The 13,299-nt window shown below is 38.5% G+C and overlaps 1 protein-coding gene across 1 annotated transcript in view; it reads left to right on the plus strand.

Annotated features, from left to right (window-relative positions):
• TRAT1 (T cell receptor associated transmembrane adaptor 1) overlaps positions 1-11,801 on the plus strand; it is a 35,238-nt gene extending 23,437 nt beyond the window's left edge. The window contains exons 4-6 of the mRNA XM_014858535.3: positions 2,608-2,669; positions 4,755-4,843; positions 9,602-11,801. Of these exons, the coding sequence (XP_014714021.1) occupies positions 2,608-2,669; positions 4,755-4,843; positions 9,602-9,859 (409 nt within the window). The 3' untranslated portion in view covers positions 9,860-11,801. The remainder of the gene's footprint in view (positions 1-2,607; positions 2,670-4,754; positions 4,844-9,601) is intronic.
• Positions 11,802-13,299: the final 1,498 nt, after the last annotated feature.

Here is a 13,299-nt window from a genome sequence, read left to right on the forward strand (position 1 = left end):
AAATATCTTTCATTTTTATTTGGATATTGGAAGCCTACATTTATGTCATAGAATTTGGGAGCTGAAAAGAATAATAAGCATTAAATAGTTTAATATCCTTGTTTTATAAATAAGGAAATTGAAATTCAGAGTTTACATCCAAAGTCACCCAGGCGGAAGTAATGATTTTTTAAAAATTAAATTTACTTATTTAATCTACTTAGATAATAAAGTATTTGAGGCATTTTTCTGAAAAGAACTTCACAATAAAATAATGATAAAGTATAAATAAAAACTTTAAAAGTAGAGGCTAGAGAAAATGTAAATGAAAGTAGAAAATTTAAACCCTAGTGAAAGATACAGTCAATATGATTTTAAATTTTAGAGTGTGAGTAAACGTGCTTATTGGTTAGAAGACCATTTCAGACATGTTCAGAGCAATGGGGAATCTGATCTGGCCCAAAATGCAGAGGTTCATTAACCTCTAGGATATGGGCTTATTTATTAATTCTTAATAGTAATTAGTCTTCCACAGAAAACACTGCCAAACATTTGTGCTTGAAGTTTATAAGATATTTGCAATAGGCTGGAGCTATTTGGCAATTGCTAAGTAAAAACATAATTTTTAATTTGTTGCTTAGGCAACTGCTCCTTTATAATGGTTTATTTGAGATGATTAATCATTTGAGACCTGCCTGTAGACACAGGGCACTGCATTATAAATCACATCTTATTTTCATTCATAGGGAATGAAACGATGCTCATTTTTTGGACATGATTTATCATTTGCAGGTTGTATCTACTATCCATGCGGACTAGGAAAATGGATGGATTGTCTTATTAAAAGTTCTTCACCTTTTGCTATTCTACTCTCTGCGTAGCCAGAGAAAAAACAGGAGCAGGGCCGACTTTGTATCCCAGTATTAAGCTGTATTGAATTACTGATGAAAAGAAAGGTTACAGATGAGCTCCTTTGTTAGCAGATAAGTGAAATACATGCCAGCATCTGGACTTTTCAAACCATTTCGTACAGGTATCATTTGGTCTGCTACTTTTTTTAAGGACACCTACTTATTATTTACATATACTGTGTCTTCTCGCGGAAGCATGGGGAGTAATATAGGTTTTATGCCTTGAGATAAAAGTTCTTTTTTCTTTTGATGTGATTCCCTCCAGCTCTTGGTGAAATGTAATCTCAAAGTTGAAGCAGTTGCTACTATTTTATGAAATGCCACTCTCACTGCCTATGTTTCTCTGTTCCTGGCCTGCCATTGTGAAAGCTGGTCACCAGGGCCATCATCACTGTCTGGTGACAATGGTGGGGTGTCTACTGTAATCCTAATAGCATTACTTAGATGAGGTTGTAAGGAAATTTAATCAAGCATCGAGAGCAAACAGTGTTCAGGGCTTTAGGAGCAGACTTGCATTACAATCCTGTCACTGCCAGTTACCTTCTGTGTGTCTTTGGACAATTTACCTCTATGAGCTGCAAATTATTTATGTGCACAGTGGGGATAAAAAGATGTGCCTTGTCGGGCTGTCCTGAGGGTTGAATGAGCACTGGCATAAAGAGAAGCTTTCATAATTGGTAGTTATTGCCCATGTTACACATGAGGCTAGGGGAAATATGTTAATCTGTCTGAATCTCAGACTTCTCCCCTGTGAAGTGGGTAGAATAATAATATTTTTGCAGAATTTCCCTGGGTCTTTTAAAAAAAATTATTTTATTGAGGTCGTATTGGCCTATAACATGGTGTAAATTTCAGCTGTATACGATTATAGATCAGTTTCTATATAGACTGCATCATGTTCGCCACCAGTAGTCTAGTTTTTACCTGTCACCATGCATATATGCCCCTTTACCCCTTTCGCCCATCACCCAACCCCCTTCCCTTCTGGTAACCACTAATCTGTTCTCTTTGTCCATGTGTTTGTTTCTCTTCCACATATGAGTGAAATCATGCAGTGTTTTTCTTTCTCTGTCTGGCTTATTTCTTAGCACCGCATCTGGGTGTAATAGGTGATCAGTCATTTTACTGCATCTACCAAGCTGAGTCTTTGGCCTTATATTTTTTAAACATCACTGTCAATTAATATTTACTTCGTGAACATAGTTTCAGGGGATGGCTCTGAGTGATAGTCAGGGCAAGTAAGCAAGGAGTACAATGTATAGTTAAGGGCACAGGTAACCTAGATTCTAATCGCGGCTCTGCTACTTGCTATTCCTGTGGCCCTCAGCAAATTGTGCCTCAGATTCCTTATCTGTACAAAGGGGAGGCTATAGTGCCTGTCTGGTTGGATTGTTGTCAGAATTAAATGAGTGAATATATAAAATGCACTTCAAGTTGCATCTGACAAATGGTAAATGCTAGATAAGTATTTGCTATCATTATTCCCTGGAAGAAGGTCCAAAAACCAACGTTTAAATTTACACACACACGTGCAGGCAGGTGTGTACACACGCTCATGTTCCCTCACTCACTCACACCTAAATATATCTACCTTGGTTGGCCGAGGCTGAACAAGAACACGCAACAGTTTACCCAGTATTGAATTTAGCTGAGAAATTAGTTCAGAACTATGTGCCAAGTGGATTCTAATACAGCAAATTATTTTTCCTTATTATAGGGAGGATGAGTATTACATTGAAGACACACCCATTTATGGTAACTTAGATAATGTGATCCCAGGTAAGTTGTATTTTTCTAGAAATTTATCTATAAATTTATTCCCCCCACTTAATGCCACAAAGAATTTGAGGTGGCTTATTTTTGGTCACAATCATGTTTAAATATCCCAAGAGAAACCATAAATTCAAGTCTCTTCAGCATGTTATTTAGCTCTACGAAGCCGCGAGGTGTAAATCGTGTCGCAATATTCAGTGTAAATCAACATCCTGTTTTTCTCCAACCTCTTCACTTCACTTTAGTAGTAATGAGCATACAGGAAGACTCTGTTACCATGAACTCTGACACACACAGAATTCTATGAAATAAAGTTATTTCTAGAACAGAAAATGGCCCAGGGGAACAGTGCTGTGTGCTCTGTATACAAAAGCAAATCTACAGTCAATAATCTGGAACAATGAACCTGTTCCCTGGTGTCCCCTGTTTTAACTCATTCTTTTTAAGTAGCACACTAAGGGCTACACTGATGGCAAGTAGGGAAAGAGCCAAATCCCCACTGAATGCTTCTTCATTTTTGTTCTGGTGAAACAAGTACGCTTCAATTCCCAGCATCGCTCATTACTTGAAGCATCTCAACCACCCAAAATCAAAATGCCCGTAAATTCCTGAAAACAGACCTCTGTGATCCAATCTCAGAGCTGTGATGAGAGAAGGCATGAGGGTAATGCTGGTATTTAACTCCATCCTTGCCATGCAAGCACTTCACTTAATTCATGAGAGGAGACTTGGGGGTAATTCCTATTAATCTCTGAGTCTTGAATACAGAGATTTCCAGTAATGGACTAAATGTATCTGAATCTCTATAGATCAAAACAGTATGGAATTCTCCTTAAGGAAGAGTGTGAGAATTTTAAAGGATTCAAGAATTTATTTAATTTTTATCTTTCCCTCCATTGTAAAGTATCCTCTACTCTCTGCACTCTGAGGAATCGGAAATTATTTTTCAGGAATATACTATTAAAAATAACTTGCCCTCCCCTCCTGTTTCCCCTTCCAGAATCGTGGTGCCCATGTGTAATATTTGAGGACTTAAATGCTTACACTCTGGCGGCTCACAGCGCACTGTGTCTACAATTTCCGTATCTAAGTGAGCACCGGTATCACTCCCACAGGCTCTGATTGAGTAGGTTCAGGATAGAGCTTAGGAATCTGCTGTGTAGAAAATTTCCGTGGTGATTCTAATGCATGTTTTCCACGGACCATGCTTTGGGACACCACTCTATGGACCTTTCTCTGTGTTGATTTTCGGAAACAGTTGAATGATTTTGAGGTACCTTGTGTTAGAGTAGATATGTCTTTTTTTCTATGGGTCAAATTGGTTCAATCCACATTTCTGCTAGGTTGCTGGCCATCCTACAAGTCACTATCTCTCTTTCCTCTCCCTTTTAAATGGCATATCTGGGGGAAGAAAGGTAGGGATGAGTCAATAAGCCTGTCCCCACAAGATGAAATGAGGCAGGTCTGCTGGCTGTTGGACCTGCACAAAACACCAGATCCTTAGGACTGGCATTCCACTGGTTCAGACCCTCTGGACAGCCTGGCTGAACTGTCCTTCACTGATTTAGGGAGCAAAAACCATAATCTAAATCCTCTTTTTCAAAAATAGGATATAGGGTTTAAAATGCCTCTGAGTAAAACTTCTTAGTCATGGAGAAAATTATCAAACTGTCATCACCAATGTATGTGCACTGGGCGCTACGCCACCACACACCACTTGCCATCATACCTAAATAGAAGAGAACGTAGGCCATCCTTCAGCTCACGGGATCTCTGCAACATCTAAATGGTGTTGGAAGTTGAGACGGTCGTGTTCTGCAATGGTATATAAAAATTAAGAGAATCTAGTCCATATCCCAAGTGACCTTTTTGTCTTATCGTTAATGCTGTGGGGAAACAGACTTCTCCACCGTCTGATATGCAGAGAGCAGCTTGTGCTTCCTTACCTTTTTGCATCCCCATGAGATAGCTGGTCAAACGATTCTTGGGGGTTTCATATTTATAGCAAAATGTCATTTGGGTCATGTATTTTTATTTGTGTCGGCATTTTTCATTTTTCCTTGGTAAATCATGATCTTTTCAACTCCCAAGAACCAATGGATGAAAACTGCTATGAGCAAATGAAAGCCCGACCAGAGAGATCTGTGAATCAACTGCGAGCAGCTCCCACACCTGCACAGGTGAGTTTTGTTTTCTGTATCAAAGGTCAAGCTCAGCGTCGATCACAGCACAGCCCCATGTTTCAAAAGCAGGAAAGCAGCGCATTCCGATGCACGCCTGAAGCAGCCTGCTAGGAACTTTCAGTCTGAACTGGTGTCAAGTTCTGGGACCTGAGCTCTCAAGGGAAACTCAAAGGCAAATAAATATACTCAGAACCACACTCGAAGAGTCAAAAATATGTACAATTACACGTTTGTAATTACAATCACTTTGAAAGAAAAGTGGATTCTCCTAAGTTAAGTAAGCTTTTTCTTTCAGATTGAAAAAAGTGTGTGCATCACAGAGATGAATACAACAGTTGACACAGGCATGATGCTCACAAGAGCTAGATGTCAGGAATTTATGGGAGGCGGGAGAGAAAGACCTTTAGCTAAAAGATAAATTAGCTGGAAATAAAAGACCATACTTCTACTTTACAAAGCAAATGAATGTACATTTTAATACAAGTCCTATGGCTGTGCTCTTATGGTAAGAAATTTTCACATGGCTTATGTGGGGATAGGTCTAAACAAAGTCTAAGCAGAAACACATAAAAACCCAAGAAGAAATGGGTAGTTTCTCCTTTTCCTATAAAATCAGTGCAGTCTTTTCTGACAGAGCACTGATTTCATCGAAAGCCATTCACAATTTCTAGCCTATATGCTGCTGAAGTGTTAGAAATCTCTGTTAAAATCGTTCTTCTTCCCTCTCCTCCCAGATCTTGTCCCCTCAGTTGTGTGCTCTCTTGCTACTCCCTGGAAATGGTCCCAGGACCAGCATTTCCTGTGCGGCTGTTGTGTGTCAGGCCTTCAATTATGTGCTTTATAGGCATTATCTTCTCAGATTCCTATGAGGGAGGCAGCCTTGTTATTCCCCCTAGACAGGGGCTTGTAAAGCCTGAAGAACTTACCCTAAGTGCTCAGTGCCAAGGGGGGAGACGGAATCTAAACTTAGTCCCACCTAGCAGAAAAGTTTCTCCTCCCTAAGATGGTTTGCACCTTCGAAACTTCCCACTAAGCAAGAATTTTCTTCTCCTTTTTTATATGAATCCCCTAAGAAATCGGAATTCTTGACATTTTTATTAAGAAACCAAGATGTGGCGAGGTTTAAGCAAAATGTAGAGTCGCCCTCTGATGGTCAAATCCATCATCTGATGTTCAACTTACTATAAAATTTATTTTTAGATAAAAGGTGTGAAAAACTGCACGTTACAGTATGATCTGCTAAATCCATGAAAAGAAAAAGAAAACCTCTCAAAGAAGGTTAAAATGTAACCACACCATCTGAAATGGAGAGATCACAGCACCTTAGCTGTGAAAGAAATGAGAATTCCCAATAGAAGTTACTATTTAATACACATGAATTGGACAGGCCAGCTTTATTTGAGCTGCATCTGGTGTTTATGCAAGTTGCAATTGTGCAAAGCCTTAAAATGTCTTTTAAAGTCTGCTATTTTATAAATTATATATTTGAAGATTCTTCTAAGGAGACTAGTCTTTAATTCTATTATACCCTTCTCACAAATTTAGTTTCACAAATTAGAAATAATCTCTCTATATTTGCTCAATTCCATTTTATTAGAATGATCATTATCATCAAAAACACTACCTAGTTTGCTACTACAATGCTTACTCTGTTACTTTGGTCAACTACAAAAGCAGAAGGAATCTACAATATTATGCATAAAGCTTGAGGGATAAAATGTTTGTTGGAAAAATGGAAATAAGCTCCTTGCCCTTTGAAAATGAGGTGTACAGGTGAGAAGTTGTTATTTCAATATCTCAGTCTACTAACTAGGAAGAGTTAATCAGGAAACCTAGTAATAAAATGAGTCCACATCAGTTTCCATATCCTGAAAAATGTGAGAGACGTAAGTTTAGGCTTACTCCTTTTCTCATCTTCGTGTCAAAATCTGTGGCCTCTCTCTCCTTTCCCTTCCTATGTCAGAAGCATCCTCTCTCCTTTCCAAAGCCAATATTCCTACTTATGCTCTTGACCATTTCTCCTATTTCTTTCAAGATCTTGCTCTTTCAGTGATTTGTCTGCATTTTCCATTTTTTAAATGAATCATTACTATTTACCTACCGTATGCACAAGTCACCCTAATATCTAAAAATAAAACAAACATCACAGGAAAACTTTACTTCAATTTGTTTTTCTCACTAATTCTTAAACTCTTACTTTCCTCCACTGTTTCCATTTCTTTCCATAGATCCACATTCTTTCACCACTGGCTATATATTCTCCACCCATCCATTCAACTGAAACAACACTCTGGAAGTCACAAGTGACTGGTACATGTACAATTTGTGGTCTTTCTCAGCCATTCTTTGAACTCTGCAGTATTTGATAAAGTTGACCAACTGTTGACCAGACATATACTATTTGGAATGCTTTCAGCTGTAAGTGCAGACACCCAATTCAAATCACTTCAGCATAAAAGGGATGTTTCTGGCTCATGTAACAGGGAGAGATAAGGGTGTATTTTGTTTTTGAGATGGCTGAATATGGGAACTCTCCCCATTTCTTCTTCATTCTCGTCTGTACAGACTCTTCCATTGAGGCTGGGCAAGCTGCTAGCAGACCCAGTTTTCTTCCTCCCAGCCCCAGGAAAAAACACCTTTGCTATTCCTGCATCTGTGCATTAATCCCAAAGATGCCTTTTAACTGGTTCTGCTGGAGTCACATGTCCACTCCTGGGCCAACTTCTGTTGCCGGGGGATGGGTTGTGCGATTGGTTCCAGCCGAGGTCACATGCTTAGTTCTGTGCTGGCCTTGGGCTACAGCACTGTCATTGACGGTCTCTCAAGGACCAGATAGAGGAGAGGAATTTCCCAAAGGAATATGGGGAACTTATCGAAGAAAAAGGATACAGCAAAATGCTGGACAGACAAAAAAGGTATCCACTGTTTGACTTACTGGGCGCCTTCTGGTTGTATTTGAATGTCACTGACATCTCCTCTGTCTGTCCGGGCAAAGGCAAAGCAGGTGAAAGCAGGAGGTCTGTGCAGGAAGCAGCCAACTGTCCAGTGGAACCTTGGAATACAGCGTCTATGTATGGGGGAGGTGGGAATCAAAATTGAAAAGGTAGAGCACAAGCACAGAAAACCTTGAGTGTTGGGAGATGAAATTTGGATGTTAGTCCATAGGCTAAAATTTTGGAGACAGGATGGTAAAAATATGAAAGTTGTGCCTTAGGAAGATAATTTGAAGACAGGATACGGGCTAACTGGCAGAGAGAAGGGACTAGAGCAAGGTTACCAGTTAGGCAACTGTTGCAATTTCCCAGAAATGACTATTTTAGGAATAAAAAGTCAGACAAAGATACCAGATAGGTTGGAAATGGAACCCTCTCTTCTGCCTGGTAGAGAATATAAGACATTTAACTTTTAGCATGAAAATGAGTGCAACAGGGGCCGGCCCTGTGGCGCAGCAGTTAAGTGCATGTGTTCCACTTTGACGGCCTGGGGTTCACCGATTGGGATCCCAGGTGTGGACATGGCACCGCTTGGCAAGCCATGCTGTGGCATGTGTCCCACATATAAAGTAAAGGAAGATGGGACAGATGTTAGCTCAGGGCCAGTCTTCCTCAGCAGAAAGAGGAGGATTGGCAGCAGATGTTAGCTTGGGGCTAATCTTCCTCAAAAAAAGAAAAAAAAAAAATGAATGCAACAGGGAGATGCTTACCAATGCGTTAGGGGCTTTGTTAATCTAAAGGTTGCTTCCTGCCCCCACAAATTGATTCAATTTTGGCGTCCTCTTAAAGTAAATCCTTAATACAGAAGTTTTTGGTTTATTTAATGACTGTCCTAAAGTTTTAGCATCTTACTTTTGGACAGTGGTTATAGCTTCCACATATTTTATCTCTTTTTACTCATAACACTGTGTGATAGGTACTCTCAGTTTATGAGCAAGAAAACTGAGACCCAAATAGTTTTGAGAAATTGCTCAAGGTCCCACAATCAGTATGTGACAGAGCCGGGATTCAGTCCCTAGGCTTGCCAACACCAAATTCAAGGTCTTGCCTTCAAGCCTATCACTTCAAGTTTCCCTGGTCTCCTGTCCTTATTCTAGTATTGACCCGGCGCCAGGCCAGAGAGGACCGCCAGACCCTCTTGGATACAAACGAATATCTCCAAGGCCAGCCTAAAATGGGCTTCAGGGGACCTGGGGACAGGCGGGCAAGAAGGAAATAACAGGGAAGATGGGAAATGTAATTCTTGCCAGATGCTATCCCATAAATGGACACTTATCTTTATACTTCTGAATGTCAAAATGTAGAAATATTGGGGACTTTTGTGAGTGCCACCAAATGACCAATTCTTAAGCACGCGTAACATAGACTTTGTGATTTATGAAATTCCTTCCTGTCATGCTTGTTCCCCGTTTAACGAGTTAGAGGATTGTTCCTTGGTAAGAGCAACACGGGGCAAGGGCCACCTGAGAGGGAGGCAGGGAGAGGCACGTGAGAGTCCATCTAAAACGTTCGTGTATGATTTGAGTACGAGAAAAAAATAAAAATATGCACACACAAATTTCATCTAAGCATTTTTTTCCACTCAAAAGTCTTGAGCTGACTATTGTTTTTTGTTATCATCCTAACTGACAGATTTGGCAAAGCAAGGTAGCTGAAGCCCAGAAACAAGCTGCTGGTTTTTCATAGGACTTAGAAATCCCTAGAAGTCATCAAAGTTAAAGAATGGGCTAGCAATGAAAACCTGACATGCCTTTCTTTTTAGGCAACCAATGAAGCACAGATGTTCTACTCCTCCCTGGAGCACAGCCTTGAGGGGAAGCGCAGAAAGCCCAGGAAACACGATCCTTATTTGCCAGGCAAGGTTGAAGATGAGCAGTTACACGCGACGGATGCCAGCCTTTCTATGACTGCTTTGGTTGATAGTTTTGCACCCGAGGACCAGGAAGAAGAGGAAAACATCCATGATGATCCCATCAGGCTGTTCGGATTGATTCGTGCGAAGAAAGAACCTGTGAACTAGCTGGACTCTGATCTAGCTCAATGATTCAGCTCTTATTGGAGATCTTTGTCAAAGAAAATGAAATTCCCATATGACACACTGTGATTTAGCTGGGTGACAGCCTGATCGTTTGGTGGTGATATGGTGACTTTCCTCTTATCCAGAGTGTCTGTTTGTACACGCCAAATGTAATGCCAGGAAAATTAGTTATGTGAATTCACTTAAAAATGCCTAAGTAGCAAAATGCAAAATAAAATCTAGTTTGCAAATTGAGCCTGATAATGAATAAAGTCACAACTTCACGGACAATACTTAAAACTCAATGAAATAAAACAAAAAAATATTTTAAGAAAAGCTGTGTTCTGGAACATGTTGAAAGAAAAATAAAAGTCAACTTTTTAAAAACATTTCTTCTTTTTCTTCAATGTGAAACACTCCATAATTGGAAGAAATTTCTGATTGAAGGTGTGGGAGCCATTCAAATATATTTCTAAGAGAAGTGGGATAATCTTCTTAAGAAATACTTTTCTCAAATGGAAATATCTTTATTAGTTTTAAAAATTGTTATAAAATTAGCGCATGCTCCTTGTTACAATAAACAAGTATCAAAAAGAATTTAGATATTCAACTAGCCAGAGATAATCACTATGAGCAACTTTCTATATATCCTTCTAGATATTTTTCTGGGTATGCCCGTGTATATACATTAGTTGTTTCTTTTTTTTATTTTTAACCAAAAATAGGGGATGATAACCTTATACATATTATTTAAACTTTTCTCACCTAACAATATATTCTGAATTTATTTTCACTGTTATTTTCAACTATAACTAAATGCAGTTATATGTTGTCATTTAACACCTGCAGAGCATCTCGTTAATGACTCAGAATTTATTTAAATAATTTTAAAGTACATTTAGCTCATTTCCAATTTCTGTTTCTTGCTTTTACAAATAATATTGTAATGAGAATGCATCTGCGTGTGTGTTTGGGTGCTTGTCTAACTACTTCTTTAGGCTAAACGCCTAGGAAAGGAACTGCGGCTTTAAAAGGTGTATACTGTGAGTCTCTAGAACACGCATTGCTGAAAGGTCAAGAGTTTGGTCAAAGTGTGTGTCCAATTTAAATTATGATAAATGCTCCTAAATTCTCCTCCAAAAAGTTATTTAAAAAAAAGTTCTGTTATCTTTGTCCATTTGGAATAGGACTTTTAATTGAGTCTCAAATCCTCACTGACTGAGACAATAGTACATGTCAGCCATCAGTGTTGGCCTCTCTCTAGAGCTTAGTGGATTCTGTTCACTCTCTTCAACTCTTTGTTGAGCTCCTGCTGTAGTGTGGCACTAAGTTGGACACTGGTGTACAATCATGAGGGAAACAGACAGAGACCCTGCCTCCACTGAAATTACAGACGAGTGGAACAGTTGAATATCAGGTTAACAAAGAAAAGGGCAGCTACCAGTAAAAAAAATACTATTAAGAAAATAGAAGAATGAAAAATAATGATGGGGAAAGGGCATCTCTGAAGAGGAAATTTTAATTCTGAGAACTGAACAATGAGAAGGAGCCACCCCTGCAAAGAGAGAGGAAGGAAGAGCACATTGCTGTATAAGAATTCGGTCCATATTTGGAAATACCTACTTTTGTCAATAACTCCTATCCATTATGAATCTGTATAAAATTAAATGCCAATGCCAAAGTAAAATATTTGAAGTTATCCACAATGCCATAGGAAACACACAGAAATATTAATATCTAAGGGCAGAAGAAAAGGAATTAGTTTTCTGATTCTAGAGAAGAGGCAAAAACCACAAGAAATAATAATTAATTAAGAATTATATGTTGACTTTGTTTTAATTTTCAAATTAAAATAAAATCTCTGCTTTTATATGTGTTTATATTATGTTACATTTCTATGCATGCTATGGCTGAGTAAAAATAAAGTCTGATTGTATTTTTGGCAGTTATTTTTTCCTACAACGATTCCATGTCATTCACTTACAGTGTATTTACCCAGCCCCTAGAAATATTTGAATTTTTTGTGTCTGGTTTGTATCATTTGAATTCCATTCAATAATATTTTAAGTTTTCTTTTTTTTTGAGGAAGATTAGCCCTGAGCTAACTACTGCCAATCCTCCTCTTTTTGCTGAGGAAGACTGGCCCTGAGCTAACATCTGTGCCCATCTTCCTCTACTTTATATGTGGGATGCCTACCACAGCATGGCATGCCAAGCAGTGCCATGTCTGCACCCGAGATCCGAACCAGTGAACCCTGGGCCGCCGAGAAGAGGAATGTGAGAACCTAACCACTGCTCCACCGGGCTGGCCCCTATTTTAAGTTTTATGCATCAAATGTATCTGATAATTGGGAACGTTTAACCACAAAATTGAATTCTCTAATAGATAAAAGGCTATTCAAGTTATTTCCTGTTGAGTGAATTTGGTAGTTCATGTTGTTCAAGAAATTTGTCCCTCTCATCAAAGTTGTTAAACTTATTGACATAAAGTTGCTCAGAATATTCCCATATTATCCTTTGAATATCTGTAGTGTCTGTAGTGATTTCACCCCTCTTTGATAGTGGTAATTTGCTTCCTATTTTCCTGATCTGTCCTGTTAGAGGTTTATCAATTTTATTGATTTACTCAAGGAACCAATTATTGTTTACATAGTTTTTCTATTGTTTTTATACTTTCTGTTCCTTTGCTTTGCCCTCTGATCTATACTACATCCTTTCTTCAAGCTATTATGTGTTCTGCTTGTTCTTCTTTTAGCTTCTTATGGTGGAGGCTGAGGTCATTAATATGAGACTATCTTCTTGTCCAAAATAGGCATTTAATTTCATAAGTTTCCCACAAAATTTAATATATCGTATTTTCATTTTCATTCATTTCAAATATTTCCAATTTCCCTTTGACCCATGGGTTATTTAGAAGTTGTCATTTGGTTTCCAAATGTTGGAGGGTTTTCCAGATCTCTTTCTGTTATTGATTTCTAGTTTAATTCCATTGTGGTCAGAGAACATACGACTTGAATCCTTTTAAATTTATTGAGTCTTCCTTTACTGCCCAGAATAGTCTATCTTGGTGAATGATGGTGTGTACTGGAAAAGAATGCGCACTCTATCGTTGTTGAGTAGATTGTTCTATGAATGGGAAGTAGGTCAATTTGGTTAATAGAGCTCTTCAAGTCTATATCCTCACTGGTTTTGCCTCTTTGTTCTATCAATTATTGAGAGGGGAATGGTACATTTGTCTATTTTTTTGTGAAATTCCATCAGTTTTTGCTTCATATATTTTGAAGTTCTATTATTAGGTGCATGAACGTTTAGAAATGTTGTTTTCTTGATGAACTGATCACTTTATCATTATGAAATACCCCTTTTTATCCTTGGTAGTATTATTTTCTCTGAAATGTACTTTGTCTAATATTAATATTGTCACTCCAGTTGTCTTTTGATTA

Source organism: Equus asinus, chromosome 5 (genome assembly GCF_041296235.1).
Source record: "Equus asinus isolate D_3611 breed Donkey chromosome 5, EquAss-T2T_v2, whole genome shotgun sequence".
Lineage (NCBI taxonomy): Eukaryota > Metazoa > Chordata > Mammalia > Perissodactyla > Equidae > Equus > Equus asinus.